The 19,294-nt window shown below is 40.9% G+C and overlaps 1 protein-coding gene across 12 annotated transcripts in view; it reads left to right on the top strand.

Annotated features, from left to right (window-relative positions):
* LOC117426669 (protein unc-80 homolog) overlaps nt 1–19,294 on the top strand; it is a 65,420-nt gene that overhangs the window by 2,189 nt on the left and 43,937 nt on the right. For 7 of the 12 annotated variants that reach the window (XM_059034009.1, XM_059034014.1, XM_059034005.1 and 4 more), the window contains exons 3-16: nt 519–675; nt 932–1,233; nt 1,571–1,694; nt 2,077–2,141; nt 2,446–2,585; nt 4,081–4,342; nt 4,532–4,663; nt 5,184–5,400; nt 5,707–5,847; nt 6,686–6,954; nt 7,921–8,244; nt 9,015–9,149; nt 10,615–10,762; nt 17,829–17,879. In XM_059034009.1, the coding sequence (XP_058889992.1) occupies nt 519–675; nt 932–1,233; nt 1,571–1,694; nt 2,077–2,141; nt 2,446–2,585; nt 4,081–4,342; nt 4,532–4,663; nt 5,184–5,400; nt 5,707–5,847; nt 6,686–6,954; nt 7,921–8,244; nt 9,015–9,149; nt 10,615–10,762; nt 17,829–17,879 (2,467 nt within the window). The remainder of the gene's footprint in view (nt 1–518; nt 676–931; nt 1,234–1,570; nt 1,695–2,076; nt 2,142–2,445; nt 2,586–4,080; nt 4,343–4,531; nt 4,664–5,183; nt 5,401–5,706; nt 5,848–6,685; nt 6,955–7,920; nt 8,245–9,014; nt 9,150–10,614; nt 10,763–17,828; nt 17,880–19,294) is intronic. The other 5 variants (XM_059034011.1, XM_059034013.1, XM_059034015.1 and 2 more) reach the window with 1 other exon arrangement.

Genomic DNA, 19,294 nt, shown 5'->3' with positions numbered 1-19,294 from the left:
CACCGTTGTGGGGCGAGGGTGGAGATGGAGCGGGCTCTGCATATACTATACGTGTTCACTGAGATGCACTATGTACATTTATAGTGGTGGTACATAAATATTTGCGACCAAAATATTTGGCGAATCACACCGATAAAACCTATTTTGCTCCAGAAATGTTGGCGACCTGTTGCAATATACAAAGCATGTATTGTTAGTGGAATTTGATATTCCTGCCAAAAATGTTTGCGTTTTTTTTTAATATATATACTCAAAAAACGCAAAATAAAATATTCATGGCTTTACAGTATTTGATATCAAGTTGGTTGTTTTTTTATGGTGCAAATGGGGTGCTGGGCACAAAGCTGCGACCCCGCGCATCTTAACCACAATACAAAAGAGCCAGACTCGTCTGCATCCGTGGTTTTAAAGCTTTTAACTTCATCTTATATCACTGACGGGACAGGACAGAATCCGTAACAGCAGTGTTACACAAACACAATGTGATTTATTTTGCATTGGTTTGCTTCTCATTACAGTCATTCGAGAGAGTGCTGGTAGAGAACAAGCTGCACGGCCTGTCTCCTGCTCTCTCAGAGGCGATCCAGAGCATCTCGCGCTGGGAGCTGGTGCAGGCGGCCCTGCCGCATGTGCTGCACTGCACTGCAATCCTGCTCTCCAACCGGAACAAGCTGGGTAAGGGAGAGGAAGAATACTCTAGCATGTTCCCAGTTATTACCTCCATAAACATTACGTTTGCAATGCATGTTGTCCAAGTACCGTACATCCACAAAGCACAGGGGTGTTATTGTTTTATGTTTGTTTATGTAAGAAATATTTGCTGAGATTAAAAAATATTAATTTTCAGCAATGTCTCAGGGAATATTCAATAAGGTCATGTTGTAATGATTATTACTGGTCGAAAATGCCTATTACTGTATCACTGGTGCAGGTCACCAGGACAAGCTGGGCGTTGCAGAAACAAAGCTTCTGCACACTCTGCACTGGATGCTGCTGGACGCTGCCCAGGAGTGTAACCACGAGGCTGGGGTGAGAGGGGGCCGGGGGTCCAGCTGGTCAGGGAGCAGCAGTGCCTTCATTCACCAGCTGGAGAACCAGGGCTCCCCCGGCCAGCCCCTGAATGGCAGCACCCCCGAGGATGACGAGCACAGCAAGCAGAAGCTTTTCCACAAGTCCATGGCCACCGTGGAGCTTTTTGTGTTCCTCTTTGCTCCTCTCATCCACAGGATCAAGGTAACAGCTCTTGTAGCACACAGCCCAGAGACAGTCTGCATGCTGCATTACCAAAAGATTTTACTGAGTGCCTGATATGAAATAACAAACTTTTTGCAAAACTCCCAAATCAATAATAATGTATATACAGGTGCAGAGACATAGATGATAAAAAAAAACAACAACTACAACAACAGCAATAAATGACCTTTTTGACAAAGCTTTAAGACAGTGTCACATACATTTGACAAAGATTTTTTTTTCGTTATATGTGTGTTTCTTTCCTCTCTGATTTCCGACACCTTCACTTCGGTACAGTATATTAAAAGTTTATGTTTTTTGTGTTCACTTGCTCTAGGAGTCGGATCTGACATTCCGATTGGCCAGTGGCCTTGTCATCTGGCAGCCAATGTGGGAACAGAAACAGCCTGATGTCCCCGCCTTCACTGCTCTCATCAAGCCAGTCAGAAACATTGTGACAGGTGAGTGAGCAGGCTCCTTTTTAAAGGCATGAAAAAGCTTGAAGCTAACTTAATGAAAATGGAGGGGGAGGGGATATGAATATTTTAATTGATACAAAGAGGAAAAAAGACCATACTACAGATCTGCCTGGCCCCTTTCTATTATGGTTTGACCACCGGGTTGGGTAGTCTGTTTCCTTTTCTTCGACCCCCAAGTCTGCATACATCAACCAGCTGCACATCGGAACAAGCACACTTTCAATATCTACAGAGCTGTGTTTTTGACATTGTGAGATCTACCTGGGAAATCTACTATTTCTGGTTGATTTGTTTGTGAATACAGTCTTTTTTTTAGCATCCTTGAATTGTTATTACCTGTAGTATCTGTCGTTTTCTGTTTCAGCAAAGAGAAACTCCCCAACCAACAACCAGAGGAGTGCATGTGAATCCCCCAACCCAGGCTCCACGGCAAGTGTTCAACTCAATCCTCTCTCCTTTCTCTGATTTTACCAGGTGTCAGCAAATGTTAGCCTTAGTGGAGCACCAGCACAAATATATTTTTATTCGTCCATGGGGAATGGCTTATGAGACGTTTTATTAAAGGGTTAGCTACAGTATTTGAAGGTGTTTTAAAGATGCAACATGGGAATTGTAAGTAAAGGATTAAGTTGGCCATTGCAGTAAGACTGACAGTTCAAGGAAACTAGATCAAGTTTCCTAGCAACTCCTACTTTGTTTACATTATTGATTTTTCTGTTCTGCGTTTCTGAAGGGTTTCCAGGTGGTTTGTGAGACTGCCCAATCAGATTCACTGTCATCGGGGGCGAGTGTGCAGAGCTGTCGCCGTGGCAACTCTCTTGAAGGAGGCGGGCCTTCCCAGGCCTCCAAGGACAAGGGAGTCTTCCAGAACAAGTATGGGATTATTACTGTGTTTGTCTGGTCATTTCCAGAGGAGTCATTCACTGGATTCACATTCCCTGAAGGCCATGTGGAATGTGGCTCAAATCACACGTTAAATGAGTTTCGTTGGTCTCCGCTTAGCCACATCACGAAACGAGCACACAGTTCACCACAATTAGACTTTTTAATGCGTCAAAGTAAGAGCAGTATAGAATGGCAAGCCATCACTGGATACATATTACACTACCATAGCTAAGCTCACCCTGCAATAAGCCTGCGCTAGAGGGATCTTACTTCCATCTCTGTGCATACTTCTTTAACATATAAATACAAGTTGTACCTGCAAACAAACAGCTACATCACAAAACTTCAAAAGTATACTATTCACCCCATGTGTTATTCATGCCTTGGGTTTTTAATAGACTGCTCAAATTCAATCCCTTTGTAAATGCTGCATGCCTCAGAAGTAATTGTGTGTAAATAATAATGTTGTTATAGGTTTTGCAGTGACTTACTTTTCTGGCCCCAATGCAGCACACATCTGTCTAGCTTACACAAGTATGCCACACACTACTGGGCAGACAGTCAGTGATCTGGGCTGCTTGAAGCTTTCGCAACTGGAGCCCTGGCATCAGCTGATACAGACGGAGTGGAACTGAGTGCACTGTATTCCAAAAGACAGCTACTAATAAATAAATACACCCATAACTTCATAGCACTCAGAATACGACGATAAACTAGAACAATCGAATTCAAGATGACCAAAGTTTCGGCTTGGGGCATTCTTCTTCAGTACACAACATAGCTAAAATTTTTGTCTCGTTGAATTACTTTCTAATAATTTGACCTTACAATCATTTACAGTCTAAATGGTTTGATGTATACTGTACATAGTTACCTGAGCACTGAATGTGCTTAGTCAGTAAGTAAGCTGTATTGACTGAAACAGTGCACAAGGGGAGTTACGAAGGATAATCCTGTATTGTATTGTACTACACCAGAACAACAACTGGACTGAAAGAGATTATTGTGAAATTCATTACATTTTGAAAGAACCCTGATTGACGCTGGTTTTTGCACTGTGCTGTGCTGTGCTCTGTGTCTGAACCCCAGTGTTTCAGCTGGAGCCCGGATGCACTGAGGCATGGATCCATGAGGCAGTTGCCATGGAAACAGTGCTGCAGTGAGAGAGGTTGCCATTTCCTCGTGGGCTCTGTGGCACAGCGAGTGTCTGCCTGATTACAGACCTGACTGCCAATTATCAATCCAACAGGCTGGAGTCTTAACTGATCGTGTATTCAGGGACTAGTATGAAACATAAACAAGTGCCTATGCAAGATGTACCTCAATTCTAACAGATTGTTGATGGTGATTGCTTTCCCATCAGTGATTTATAATGTTTAAATAAAGCTTGACCAAAACCCAGACAAGAAGGAATCTGAAATCTTCTCTTCTTAAAACCCCAAATAAGTGAAATGTAAAAGCGTCCTTCTATTGTGCTTTCCAGAGCTCCGACCGCAGCCCCCCCTGCGCAGAGGTCTCGCTATGGCACCTATTTCGATGTGGCAGTGCTGCGCTGCCTCCTGCAGCCCCACTGGTCTGAGGAGGGGACCCACTGGGCACTGCTGTACTGCCTGCAGAGGCTGCGTCAGATCCTGGAGGAGAAACCTGAGAGACCCCCGGAGCCCCTCCTCACACAGCTGCCCAGACCACGCAGCAGCTCCATGGTGGCAGCTGCACCCTCTCTGGTGAACACGCACAAGACACAGGTCAGGATAGTTGGGGTGAGGAGGTCACCCCTGAATGTAATGTCCAGTAAGTGGCTGGAGTGTTATAGATACCAGCTCACGTGTTAATGTAGCTATCTGGCCAGTTAAGAGAAGTGCTGCTGTACAAGTCGCTAAGTTAGATTTTGTCAAAACAGGTTGTGATAACGTGCCTCTTTTGGTTTTGTGAAGGATATGACTTCAAAATGCAATGAGGAGAAGTCTCTCAGCACAGAGACCTTCTCCAAGGTGTCCTTGACGAACCTGAGAAGACAGGCTGTTCCGGACCTGTCCTCTGACCTGGGCTTGAACATCTTCAAAAAGGTGAGACACAGGGACCGTCATAAAAACTCTATACAGTATATTTGCTGTTCAGGTAGTTCTACTAGGTTTTACATGGTTTTAAGCTTTCAGAATTTTTTTCTGTACTTATAAATCACTCCTGTGGATTAGAAAAGAGCCTAACACAAGGGATAAAGAAGGGGGTGTTCATTTATTTAAGCTTAGGCACTCAATGACAAGCGATTGCCAGACGACAGCCCAGTACAAAAAACAAGCAATATAAATGGTGACTCCTCTTCCCTTTCTCTAACCCAGAAGTTCCACCTTCAATAAAGTTATCCAATCTTATTATTTTAGTGCCACTCATTAATGGCATGGTAGAATAGTGACACCTACTGGACAAAAATTATAAAAACAAAATTAACATTCAACAGCTTCTTTTAGACTGTACAAATTCTGTTAGACCTACATCAATCCAACTAATACACATATAAACATGTTTTATGAGCCCAGGCTCCAGTGCAATGATTGTTATGGTTGTTATTGTTTGTGTCACAATCAGTTTAAGAGCCGCAAGGAGGAACGTGAGCGCAAGGGCTCGATCCCATTCCACCACCCCGGGAAGAGGCGTCAGCGGCGCATGGGGGTCCCCTTCCTGCTGCACGAGGACCACCTGGACGTGTCTCCCACGCGCAGCACCTTTTCCTTCGGGAGCTTCTCCGGGATCGGTGACGAGCGGCGCGGGCTGGAGAAGGGGGGTTGGCAGACCGCCATCCTGGGTGAGGCAGGCAGCAACGCTGGTAGGGTTTGGGTTACCATATAACTCCATGTACACTAGGACAGTTTGGGACAGTTCAGGCTTTTCAACTCACATCCCAATGCATTCTGGTAAGCGTAGTCCTGCTGTGAAAGGTACCTGAAGCATGTGGTGTACATAGAGGCATATGGTAATCCTAGGATTGGGTGCAACCAAGCATTTAAACACTATTGATATTACGGCACTTTATTGTCCACCCATAACTAAAAGATACTCAATGTTTGAATGTTTAAGTAATAGACATGTGTCTGTCTGTTTATGGCTGCAGGGAAGTTCACACGCAGAGGCAGCTCTGATACCACCGCAGACGTGGACAGCCTCAGCGCTAGACAGTCCCACTCGCACCACACCCTGATGACTGACGCCCACGACCAACCCAACAGCCATGGCGAAAACACCGTCAAGGAAGGTACGTGCAGGATCCATGACCTCACAGGGTTACCGTGGGTGCGTTAAGTATCACAGCAAGAATTTGTCCCTTCAGATCACCGGTGAAACCTGCTCTGTAGCGCTCTGAGCTGCTCAGTGGGAGCTGGACTGAGCATACCATTAAGTGGGCTCTTTTATTATTATTATTATTATTATTATTTGTTTATTTAGCAGACGCCTTTATCCAAGGCGACTTACAGAGACTAGGGTGTGTGAACTATGCATGAGCTGCAGAGTCACTTACAAATACGTCTCACCCGAAAGACGGAGCACAAGGAGGTTAAATGACTTGCTCAGGGTCACACAGTGAGTCAGTGGCTGAGGTGGGATTTGAACAGGGGACCTCCTTGTTACAAGCCCTTTTCTTTAACCACTGGACCACACAGCCTCTTCCACTGAGCTGCTCTGAGCGGCTCAGTTACATAACGCACCTGCTATGAACAGCAGCACCATCTCTTGTTCCGATGTGGACATTGATCAAATCCCACTATTTCCAGCAATCTTTCTGTTCTGAGCCATGGTCTCATACTTTGCAATACAAAATAAGTGCCACCAAAATATGTAACTTGAAGAGTAAGTTCAGGCATCTTCATAATGATTGAAAATGACAAAGAGCGTATGTGCTACAGTTGGAGCTCATTATGGAATAAAAACACTCTCTGAATACATCACCAGTGACGCTTGCTGCATTTGACCCAGGGGCAGGTCCTCACAGTTAAGGAATTCTTGGTTAAGTTTGTGGGTTGGTTGGATTCGTCACCAGCCAGTTTTGATTCATAGAAATGTGCCACAGCGTAACAATGCTTCTGGTCTCACAGTCAGGTCCCAGATATCCACCATCACTGTGGCAACCTTCAACACCACAGTAGCCTCATTCAACGTGGGCTATGCAGACTTCTTCACGGAGCACATGAAGAAGCTGTGCAACCCGGTGCCCATCCCAGAGATGCCCATCGAGCCGCTGGCCTGCTCCAACCTGCCACGTAGCCTCACCGACTCCTGCATCAACTACAGCTGCCTGGAGGACGCAGAGAGCATCGAGGGGACCAACAACTTCATCCTTAAGAACGGCATGCTGGACCTCGCGGTAAACCCCTTTTATTAACCTGGTGCTCCCCCTAGACAAGGAGTGTCCAATCACGGTTCTGGAGGGCAATTCCACTCCAGGTTTAATAAGTAAAATGATATAATTAACTACGTCAGGGTCTGGATAGAGGTTCAATTTGTTAAACACCTATTGGCTTGGAAAAAAGACCAGGGGTGGAAGGGCCAACTTTGGTTTCCCCTGGTAGACTCTCAGAGCTAATATGTACTCCAATGCATCATTTTTCAGAGCACCCAATAATATCATAAATTATCAATAAACAACTCAGAAGCTTAATACAGGGGCTTGTGGAAGTCTGAAGTTTCTTTTTACAATTGTAATTTTTGTTTGTTGTATCATTTTCTGTTTTAGTAACCACATATTGGTGACTTTTTAACACTCAGTAGTTTAATTTGTAATGAACCCTACTGGATACAAAGGGATGGTTGTCAACAAATTAAATACTTCCTGCTTCAAACAGACAGCCCCTAAAAGATCTGTCAATGAAACATACAATTTAAAAACACATCCATGCCCCATGTAGCCAGTCTACCCAGGCTAAAGGCTTAAGAAAGAGAGAGGACTGGGAGATATAAAGGGAAGGGGTATATATGAACACACTGCTCCCAGGAGGGAATTCCACTGATCCTGAACTACTGCTCATTGTTATCTCATACAGCCCCAATCCTCCCAGCTCCCAGCTTCAACACAGTTCATCTCCAGCACCAACCTCCCTTCCCTTCCCCATCCCCTCACAATTCATACTCAATCAATCACTTATCATGAATTAGGTCGACCAGCTACACACCTTCATCCCTTGTAGACTGTAAAACAATTGAAGGTGAGGTCTTAACATTAAACAATAAGTCTGTCACACATTTATTTAGATGACTTTGCATTGTATTGTGTTGCATGTATTGTGTCCCACAGCAGTCCGTACATTAACTTGAACCTGTGTCTCCCCTACAGGTGATCCTGAGAGCTGTGTATGTGGTCCTGACCCACGACATCAGCTCACGAATCTGCGACGTGACTCTGAACATCATCGAGTGCCTCCTGCAGCTGGGAGTGGTACCCAGCATGGGGAAGAAGGTGTCCAAGGTGGAAGAGAAGGAGAATGAGGAGACCAGGCTCAAGGATGGGACCAATCAGAGGACAGGGGGAACCAACATGGGTGTGGCTGGAGGGATGGGGGCGGCGCCGGGAGGAGGAGGAGGAGGAGGGGGCGGGAATGGAGGAGGAGGAGGAGGAGGAGGAGATGACGGCAAGAACAACAGGCAGCAAGGAAACAAGGTGTGTCCTGTTTAGCTGCTTATTATTATTATTATTATTATTATTTATTTCTTAGCAGACGCCCTTATCCAGGGCGACTTACAATTGTTACAAGCTATCACATTATTTCACATTATACAGATATCACATTATTTTTACATACAATTCCCCATTTATACAGTTGGGTTTTTACTGGAGCAATCTAGGTAAAGTACCTTGCTCAAGGGTACAACAGCAGTGTCCCCCACTGGGGATTGAACCCACGACCCTCAGGTCAAGAGTCCAGAGCTCTAACCACTACTCCACACTGCTGCTTATCCAGAAGGTAGAGATAAAGAGAGGCAATTTCATAAGTATTAAAACTACAAACCACTTGTAGGATTATTATTATATTTATAGATGGAGCCACTTAGATGAATGCATGATGATATTATCAGAGATTAACTTTGCCCATTTTTGTTATTTACCTGCAGCAGCCACTGTTTATATAAAAATTGGTTCCATATATCTTTAACATAGTGGACAAGGGGATCTACTATGATTACTGATCTGAATGGTGGTGAATCTAAATACTAAATAGGTTTGGTCCTGGCTTAATGTCTAAACAGTGGTGGTTCTAGATCTGCTGCTGTTTAAATCCATTGAATAGGCTCTAAGATTTTAAGAAGACGTTTTCAGAAAGTAAGCACCTCTAACAATACAGTGATCCTTATATACCACACTCTGGGGCCATGGTTTATTTAGTGTTTTACTTAGAAGGCATGTTTTAACAGTGTTCCTCTCTCTGGCAGCAGGATGATAGTGTGCCCCAGAGTAGCCACAGGCTGGCCCTCACAATGCTGATTAAAATCGTCAAGTCTCTGGGCTGTGCCTATGGATGTGGAGAGGGACACAGAGGCCTCTCTGGAGATCGCTTACGCATGCAGGTAATGGCAGCTGGTACACTAAAAAGATGCACACTGCATAGGCTGGTTAGTAACACTAGGTTTTTAGAATTGCCGGAATCAGTTACATTATGTATAAGCTTTATCTTTTTATTTTTTGTAATTAGATTTTCTTTATTCATTTCAAAGCAGTACAATAAATATCCACAAATGTGTGTATATATATATATATATATATATATATATATATATATATATATATATATATATATATATATATATATGCACATATATATTAAATAAAATGCATTAAAAGAATATAAGACATATAAGATGTAGATATTACATCCTGTTCAATTCATATTAGTAAACCTTTTACTTGAACACATTATAATTCATAGCAATATAGAGTTAATATAAATCTAATATAAATATGCAGATAGTAACATGTCAGCATTAGTGAGATAAGCTGATGTCAGCATTAGTGAGATAAGCTGATGCCTTATATCAGATGTTTTTTTTTTAAATTCTCAAGTTTGTTATTTAAAGAATAGGAGATTTTTTATATGATCTAACAATAAATTATTCCTTGGTTGTAGAGCAGGTGGCTTGGAGTCTTTCCAGGACAGTAATACAGATTTCTTTGCAACAGATTCATTTTTGAAGTGGTTTTGTTAGTGAAAGCAGTGAGGTGTGCCCAAGAATTACAAGTCTAGCTGATAATTGAATATCAGAATCTATTATTTTAGAAATATGGGATACAAAGTTTTCCCACTCAGATTTTAATTTGTAGCAATTCCATATCCCATGTATTAGGGATCCTGTATCAGAGCCACAGCTCCACTGAAGCCACAGGTATATTCTTTAGGGGTATAATATACTTGTAATAATTTAAATGGAATTGACCTTCATTGTGCATTAGGATAACATGTGATGTTACTCTAAACTCTATGGCAGTTCTCATCTAAGAGTTTCTTTAATATCCAGCGCCCATCATTTCCTTAGCTTATTATTTGTTGTGATGAATTTACTATTATGGGAGTCTCTATAGCATAAAGTTTAGTTACAAATGTATTTTGATTAAGAGGGCTAAATAAAAATATTTCAATATTAATGGATGTAGGGTTACTATTACCGGAACTGAGCATATGTGTTACAGCCTTTTTAACCAGTAGATATGTGCTGGTTTCAGTGGCATCAATATTGCAGCTCTCCTGTAGTCTGAGGGAGAGAGCTGAGCTGCTCAAACTGTGCTAAATGACCTGTCTAATGCAATGAGACACCCTACACAAAGCGCACTAATGCCCAGCTCCTGCCCTGTGTTACACCTGTCAAATTGCACTGCTGTGCTTTGGTATTGTTGGTACAGGCTGGAAATTCTGTTCTGCATCCTCAAATGTGGCAGGCATTGCTTCATTCTCACGTTTTTTTGCGTGATTTATTTTTAATGAAACTGTCGGGTCCGTCTTTGCTGTAGTTCTGTAGTTTGTTTCGGTTTATGTTGCAGGCTCAGAACTGCCTGACCCGCCTGTACAAGCTGGACAAGCTCCAGTTCCGTCAGACAGTGAGAGACTACGTGAACAAGGACTCGCTCAACAACGTGGTGGACTTCTTACACGCCTTTCTGGGCTTCTGCATGGAACCCATCACCGACAGTAAGGGCAAAACAATACAGGCACAGCGCACTGCGCTTCAATAGCATGGAAAATAATCATTAACATGTTTGCAGGTTGATTCAAGCCAATACTTAGAACAGCTGTGAATAATTGTTTAAATATGTGCAGTAGGTGTTGATATAAACAAAAGTGTGTATATACAGTGTGTGTGTGTGTATATATATATATATATATATATATATATATATATATATATATATATATATATATATATATATACTATAACTTTATATAAACGCCCCAGTGTTTATTTACAACACTGGGAGACCGGTGACTATATGAGACTCAGCTTTTATTATGTAAGATCACTAACAAATACTGCACACAAACTTATAGAAAACTTATAGAAACAACATAATTACACCATTCCAGCAAAGTCATTAAAGGTTGTGTCAGTGAGTAACAACAGTTTGTATTGTACACCCCCAAGTACTGTATACTGTAACGTTTGTGTGAAAATGAAGACAGACGGAGACAGGTATTGCACTTCTCAAATTCAAAGGTTTTATTATTTACAGGTACTGTATTTATTTAGTCACTGTCAGCCATGACCCACGCCTTCGAAATAATAAGCCTGGCTGGTTACTGGTGTCTCTCTTTTAAGTCCTACTGGATTTAACACTGTCTTTGGATCCTCTCTCGAGTCAAGCACCAAACCCTTCTGCCGTTTTTACTGTTCCCAGCTCCAGGTCCCTTATTTGACTCTGGAGTGTTCGCCTGCCCCGTGATGCTTAACACTCTCCCCGCGTCGGAACAGCAAAACAAGTCCTTTCAGTAGTGTAGACTGCTGGATCGTTACAGTATACCACATATTACTTCAATTTGGCGCCGCTGTGTTTATTTTAAATTGATCAAAATGACAGCGGCCATTATACGAGGGCAGTCTTTATTAATAATACTATGATTTACAAACGCTGCAATATTTTATTACATGATTTAGAAGCTTTGCTGTACGGTACCTGTACAGGGTTGCCATGATGTCCATGTCGCCAAATAAAGCTACTTTGAAAACCCAGCCTGCCGCGGTATTTAATTTTTTTTTTCAGTCGAGGGTTTTTATGTGTTTTATGTTGAACTTTTATTTTCACATTATAATTTTTTTTGTAATGCACGGTCCACTCAATAAAATAATAATATAGACAAAAAGGACATACCCTATACCGTACTTGTATTTACAGTATTACAAAGCAGTACGTGCTGTCATATGTCACGTGACACCTTTCACTGACGTTGTTAGTGAACGGTGTCACGTGACACATGGCATTCAATTGAGCCAGCGCGTAGAATACTCTAATCACGACTTGTTTGTGTGTAAAATTCAATAAATGCAGTAACATTTAAAAGAAAAAGTTGTTTTTGACTATTTGGGGCTGGTTTTTTTTTTATAAATCTTTACTCCAGCAACAAGCATCTGACAAGATCTGACAACCTTCTTTCAGAATTGCGCGCGAAGCTTGATTATGGCGGCAAAAAAAATCACACAGTTTAGCTTTTAAGCTGAAAGCTGTTGAGCTGGCAGATCAGAATAAAAACCGGTTGGAAGAGAACTTGGAGTTGATGAGCGTCGCATTAGGGAATGGAGGAAGCAACTACCTCAGCTTCAAAAAGAGAACGCAACTTCACAGAAAAAAAAAAAAAAAAAAGGCTGTATGGTGGGGGACGTATCCCTGCACATCCCGATACTGCAGAGGAGCTTATCAATTTGGACATTGCAACAGAGACAGAGACAGTTAAGTGTAACACGAAAAGCAATAGCTTGGAAAGCGAAATTATTGTGTACAACACCCAGCTTCAAGGCAAACCATGGATGGATTGGAAAATTCATGAGGCGAAACAGTGACGATTTGTGCTAAAACCACAACTGCAAAGGCTTCCAGAACATCTGACAGGGAAGGTAGCACAGTTTGTTAATTTTTGCCAGACTCAGAGAGAACGTTTACAGCTCACTCTCTCAGATATTGGAGGGATGGATGAGACAGCAATCTGGGCAGACATGCGGGTGAGTCTACAGTTGAGTTTAGTGGGGTTCAGTGGCAGAGGAAGATGGGTCCCACTGCAGGACCTTATTGTGGTCCCCTCTCCCCAAACGTTAATTTAACCATTATTTATAAACATCAAACATACCAAATCAAGTGTTCAATATTTAACTATATTTAATTGTCAGAATGTTAGCATGTGTGAAACAGTAGGTAATAAGAACGTTTTCTACTCACCTACTTTATCTTATTCTGCATACATCTTAACATCCAACACGACACTATTTTTAAATCATAAACGAACAGGTTTAATCACTAACCCTACCAGGATTCCCCAATTCTGTGATCACAGAAATGATTACAGAAGTCACAATTCTGCACATACATTTGCAGAAATTGTCTCACATAGGAAACCGTTTATTATTATTATTATTATTATTATTATTATTATTATTATTATTATTAAATCAGAAATACAGGCATGTTGATTTGCTGTAGTTTATTTTGGTGCCCGCAGCAGCACCCAACAGCTTCTGTCTAAACTACATGAATCGTTCATACAGAATATAACTGCAAGTGTTTGTGCTGAATAGTACCCCAAAACCTTCCATGAAGACGTGCCTCGTACCAGCCTCCGGGGGACGAAGTTAGGATAATTTAGACAATAGCGATACCTGTTGAAATGAGGGATGAATACAATCTGAATTACTGGCACAGCACACCGGCAGCTATATAAATGCGAAGGATATTATCATTGTTAAAAAAGAAATAAAAACTTTCGAACCCTTCCAGGGCCCTCTAGGTCACGAGAAAAGCAGGGTGGAAGTTTGCTTGGCTGCAATGGCTGATGGCCGCAAGCTTCCACTGTTTGATGTTTTTAAAGGGAAACGTATGCCAGCAGAGCTGAGGGATGCTCGAGGCCGTCAAAGGAATAGCCTAGATTCGAACCCGTGACGTCCAGATGCAGTATCACTTTAAGTGTAAATGGGAAATGTTGGTAAATTGCAGCCACTCTTTATTCTGCCACGGAACCATCTCTCGAGGTGGTTCAGTGGCGGCACAGTGCAGGTATTGAAGCGCATTACTTTCAGTGTAAATTGCTATGCCGTCACAGCCACCACATTTTGCGTTCAAGGTGGAATTTTTTTCCAAGTAAACGCAATTTCCTGTTCTGCCACGTGTTGATTGAAGAAATAAATCCAACAAAATGGCAAAGTGACCCAGGCAGTAATTGGTCCAAAAAAGAAACAAGGGAGCTTTTGACCGTCAGAGCAAAAGAAGATAAATGCAGAACTTGATGGAACTGTGTGAGATGCTAATGTGTATTCCACAATAGTAGAAAAGTTAATGACACACGGTGTTGTGCATAATAAAAAGTGAGTGATGGCTAAATTCTCTCTGTGTGTCTAACAATATTTTCATTAGTCTATTATCATATTGAGAAAGTTTAGTGACTGTATAAATGGTGGTAAGCCGCCAAAATGCAGACACTGTCTGAACTGGCAATATTGTTGTGTGTAAAAGGTGAATTTAAAAAACGAAATGTGGCATCAGTGCAGGCACTGATCCTGCATTTTCTGTGGGAATACGGCTTGAGTCAGTCAAAATAATAAGAGAGGCAAGGTTGGATAGGAAATATGACTTTATATACTGTAAATATTATGCATTTTCCACGTATGAAAAAAACCTAAACATTTTTGGCACGAAGATCTTAGTGCTGTACCTATAATGAAATAATATACTACTACCATATATATATATATATATATATATATATATATATATATATATATGTATATATATGTTGTGTGCGTAACCTCCCATTTACACAAAAACTCTCCCCCCAAATCCATTACTGTTTGACTGCTAATCGTTTCATGTCTGTTTTCACTTAAACTTAAGGTTGGAGGTGAAGCCAGGTTGTGCCGCCACACAGTGCATTCCATCCTGTTATACCTGACCCCACATCGGGATCAGTTTTCAGGGAAGCGCAATGGCAACATTTCTGAGAGAAAGAAACAACTGAGTTGCAGGAAGGAGGAGTTCAATTATAGTTCCGATTGGAGTCTTGCAGGAAAGAGCAGTTCAATTATAGTTCTGATTGGAGTCTTGCAGGAAAGAACAGTTCAATTATAGTTCCGATTGGAGTCTTGCAGGAAAGAGCAGTTCAATTATAGTTCTGATTGGAGTCTTGCAGGAAAGAGCAGTTCAATTATAGTTCTGATTGGAGTCTTGCAGGAAAGAGCAGTTCAATTATAGTTCTGATTGGAGTCTTGCAGGAAAGAGCAGTTCAATTATAGTTCCGATTGGAGTCTTGCAGGAAAGAACAGTTCAATTATAGTTCCGATTGGAGTCTTGCAGGAAAGAGCAGTTCAATTATAGTTCCGATTGGAGTCTTGCAGGAAAGAGCAGTTCAATTATAGTTCTGATTGGAGTCTTGCAGGAAAGAACAGTTCAATTATAGTTCCGATTGGAGTCTTGCAGGAAAGAGCAGTTCAATTATAGTTCCGATTGGAGTCTTGCAGGAAAGAGCAGTTCAATTATAGTTCTGATTGGAGTCTTGCTAGCTTTATAACAATTGTTTTAATGTCAGGTGGGTTTCTACTACCTGCTATACAGGAATTCATTTTGCCAGCGTTGTGTGTGGCAGGAAACATTGGCTTCGCCTGAGTTATAGTTAAAAAGGTGGCGTTATGAAAATGTTTCTGAAGTCATGGTTATTACGTGTTCAGTTGGCAAGAAGCCACAGAGAAAAGCGACGGGCATAATCAAGGTTGGAACCCAAGCTTCCTTTCAAGAGCTCTCTCATTGAACTATCCCTCCTCCACAGGACTTTGAATTGGGAGTAATGCTTGCGTAATTCTTTCCTAAGTCTCACTCACTCACTCACTACGTTGTATTCTGGATACTGGAGCCCTGAAACTACATGCTCTCAATACATTGTTAACATGTTTTATTTTTCATGTCCACATTTACATACAAGTCACCATATTCAGAACACTGCAGAGATTCCAGTTCAGTCTGGAGTGTTCTGAGCGCTTGACATGGAAATTTTGAGCATTCCACATGCTATTCTGAATACTGTTATCCACAATACTGGCAAATGTATTCTGAATACTGGGTTTCTCACATGGAAAACCAACACGTGATGTTATTCAACACTGAGTGTCCCATTCCAAGTGTGCCTTCCTTTATATTCAGCCAGCTGTTGCATAAACAGTACAGCACAGTCTTGCTAATCCGTGCCAAACAACTCCACCATAATGAATTGCAGGCAGAATGCAGCTGTAGAAACTTAATGATCACACGGGTGATGTACAGGGCAGTTCAGGTCATCACCTGAGAGGAATTGGCTAAAAGCATATTAACAGGGTCAATTGGTATGGCTTAGTAAGAGTTTACTGTATATCAGATGCATGAAGAATATACTTAGCCTTTATGAATCTTTCATGCATGCATGTAAGAGTCATTTAAAGAGTAATGCTTCAAATTATATGTTCCTATTTTTTTACTCTCCCCTTACGATTATTTTGAGCAGATGAAGTGTATTTATAAAAATAAGAGCCATCTAGTGGTCAGCTACTTTGGATCAAGTTTCCTTTGGTACTTTTGGCAATACAGAGCTGTGCACTAGACGGGTTCTGGCCCTTACCTATACAGCATAGTGTATGTCTATGGGCCAGTCTTTACTTATACAGCATAGTGTATGTCTATGGGCCAGTCTTTACCTATACAGTATAGTGTATGTCTATGGGCCAGTCTTTACCTATACAGCATAGTGTATGTCTATGGGCCAGTCTTTACCTATACAGCATAGTGTATGTCTATGGGCCAGTCTTTACCTATACAGCATAGTGTATGTCTATGGGCCAGTCTTTACCTATACAGTATAGTGTATGTCTATGGGCCAGTCTTTACCTATATAGCATAGTGTATGTCTATGGGCCCGTCTTTGAGCATTTGCAATAACAACCACTCCAAATGCTTGTAAACAGTATAAAAATACAAGGAGACAGTGAAACAAATATGAACATGGGATTAGAAGATACACACTCTTAAACATGAAATTCATATTACAAAATATATATATATATATATATATATATATATATATATATATATATATATATATATATATATGTGTATATATAGAGAGAGAGAGGTTTTAATTGATTAATCGATCAGTCACACTTGTGGGCTTTGATCGATTAAAAAATAATTGATCGATTAATCTTGTCTACCTGAGTGCAGTATTAAAAAAATGGTGTGTGAAGAATAAATCTTGAAAAATGGCGCAGGGTACTTCTAGAGACTCTGGAAAATAGAGCAGCTGGCCCAATATTCCCAATATTTCACAATATCTCAGAATGAAAAAAAAAGACTTGCAACATTTGCTCATCAGTGCTTTCCTTTCACGGTAGAACTACAAGCTTATCCTATCATCGCAAATGTTCTCAAACTGTCAAATTACATGTAAGTAAATATATGTATATTAAACATTAGTTGGCATTATGAAACATTTGCAGTAAATGGCATTATGTTAATACTCTGGGTATTAAAGTCTTACTGTATTACTTGCAATTGTCTTTCAATACAATTTCATATCAAAAGCAAGCAGGTGTGATTAATCGATTAATCGTAGATCGGGTGATGAATCGATCAATAGAAAATGTCAAGATTAAAACCCCTAATATATATATATATAAAAATTATTAAAAATGCAGTGCTCTATAGCGTATTAAAAATGTACATATTCCACCTGTGTTGAAAATGCCACCTGTTTCCTATAAGATGGCATGGTGGAACGTGACTGTGGGACACTGGATCTTTGAACACTGCAATACTGTTTCATGCTACCTCATGTGTCCCTGTGGAGCGCATGATGTGAATACCCAGTATTACAAATACAATCAGGAGCCTTCTTGCATGTACACATAATGACTGAAATGCACAGCTGCCTTTTTACTGTATATTTGTGAACTGTGGGCTCCAATGTCTGTTACACAAGTACCAGCATTCCTAACCGTGCTAGCTTGGAATGAACTCTGCACGCATCTCTTTTCTTGCAGAATACGGAAGTGCAGGTGAGAGGTCCAGGAGAGAGAAAAAAAGAAACCTCGGTACATGCATAATCTACATTTCTGCAAAACAAAATAATTTACATTAGGCAAGAAAAAAAAACAACATTATTTCTGCTTCCCGATTGACATCCTGATTGGAATACAATATTGAAAGCATATGTGTCAAAACTGCAGCTCCATTAAAGAACCTGACATCTGCTAATGAAGCGTGTCCTAAAAAGCAACAATGGGCAAACAGGTCCTGTATGTTACTAAGAATCAAAATAAAACCCATGAAAACAACAGCTTGATGCATCAGAAAATCATGCTTTTTATCTGCACACTGATTTAAAAATGTTTTTTTTTGTAAGTTGATGTTTTAATTTATTGCAAGAACTGTTATAGTATTAGTTTTTCTTTTTGTTGTCCGTGTCATATAACCTATAAAATCATTTGATTATGTGTGTATATATATATATATATATATATATATATATATATATATATATATATATATATATATATACACAGCTCTGGAAAAAATTAAGAGACCACTGCAAAATTTTCAGTTTCTCTGGTTTTACTATTTATAGGTATGTGTTTGGGTAAAATGAACATTTTTGTTTTATTCTATAAACTACTGACAACATTTCTCCCAAATTCCAAATAAAAATCATTTAGAGCATTTATTTGCAGAAAATGACAACTGGTCAAAATAACAAAAAAAAATGCAGTGTTGTCAGACCTCGAATAATGCAAAGAAAATAAGTTCATATTCATTTTTAAACAATGCAATACTAATGTTTTGACTTAGGAAGAGTTCAGAAATCAATATTTGGTGGAATAACCCTGATTTTCAAGCACAGCTTTCATGCGTCTTGGCATGCTCTCCACCAGTCTTTCACATTGATGTTGGGTGACTTTATGCCACTCCTGGCGCAAAAATTCAAGCAGCTCGGCTTTGTTTGATGGCTTGTGACCATCCATCTTCCTCTTGATCACATTCCAGAGGTTTTCAAAAGGGTTGAGGTCTGGAGATTGGGCTGGCCATGACAGGGTCTTGATCTGGTGGTCCTCCATCCACACCTTGATTGACCTGGCTGTGTGGCATGGAGCATTGTCCTGATGGAAAAAGCAATCCTCAGAGTTGGAGAACATTGTCAGAGCAGAAGGAAGCAAGTTTTCTTCCAGGACAACCTTGTACTTGGCTTGATTCATGCGTCCTTCACAAAGACAAATCTGCCCGATTCCAGCCTTGCTGAAGCACCCCCAGATGAGTCCAATTTTCAGCTTTGCCCAACACCTGGTCGTCTAATGGTTAGACGGAGACCTGGAGAGGCCTACAAGCCACAGTGTCTCGCACCCACTGTGAAATGTGGTGGAGGATCAGTGATGATCTGGGGGTGCTTCAGCAAGGCTGGAATCGGGCAGCTTTGGCATGAATCAAGCCAAGTACAAGGTTGTCCTGGAAGAAA

This window comes from Acipenser ruthenus, chromosome 11 (assembly GCF_902713425.1).
Source record: "Acipenser ruthenus chromosome 11, fAciRut3.2 maternal haplotype, whole genome shotgun sequence".
Lineage (NCBI taxonomy): Eukaryota > Metazoa > Chordata > Actinopteri > Acipenseriformes > Acipenseridae > Acipenser > Acipenser ruthenus.
Note: the sequence above shows the minus strand (reverse complement) of the source record. Positions and strands in the feature narration are given on the sequence as shown.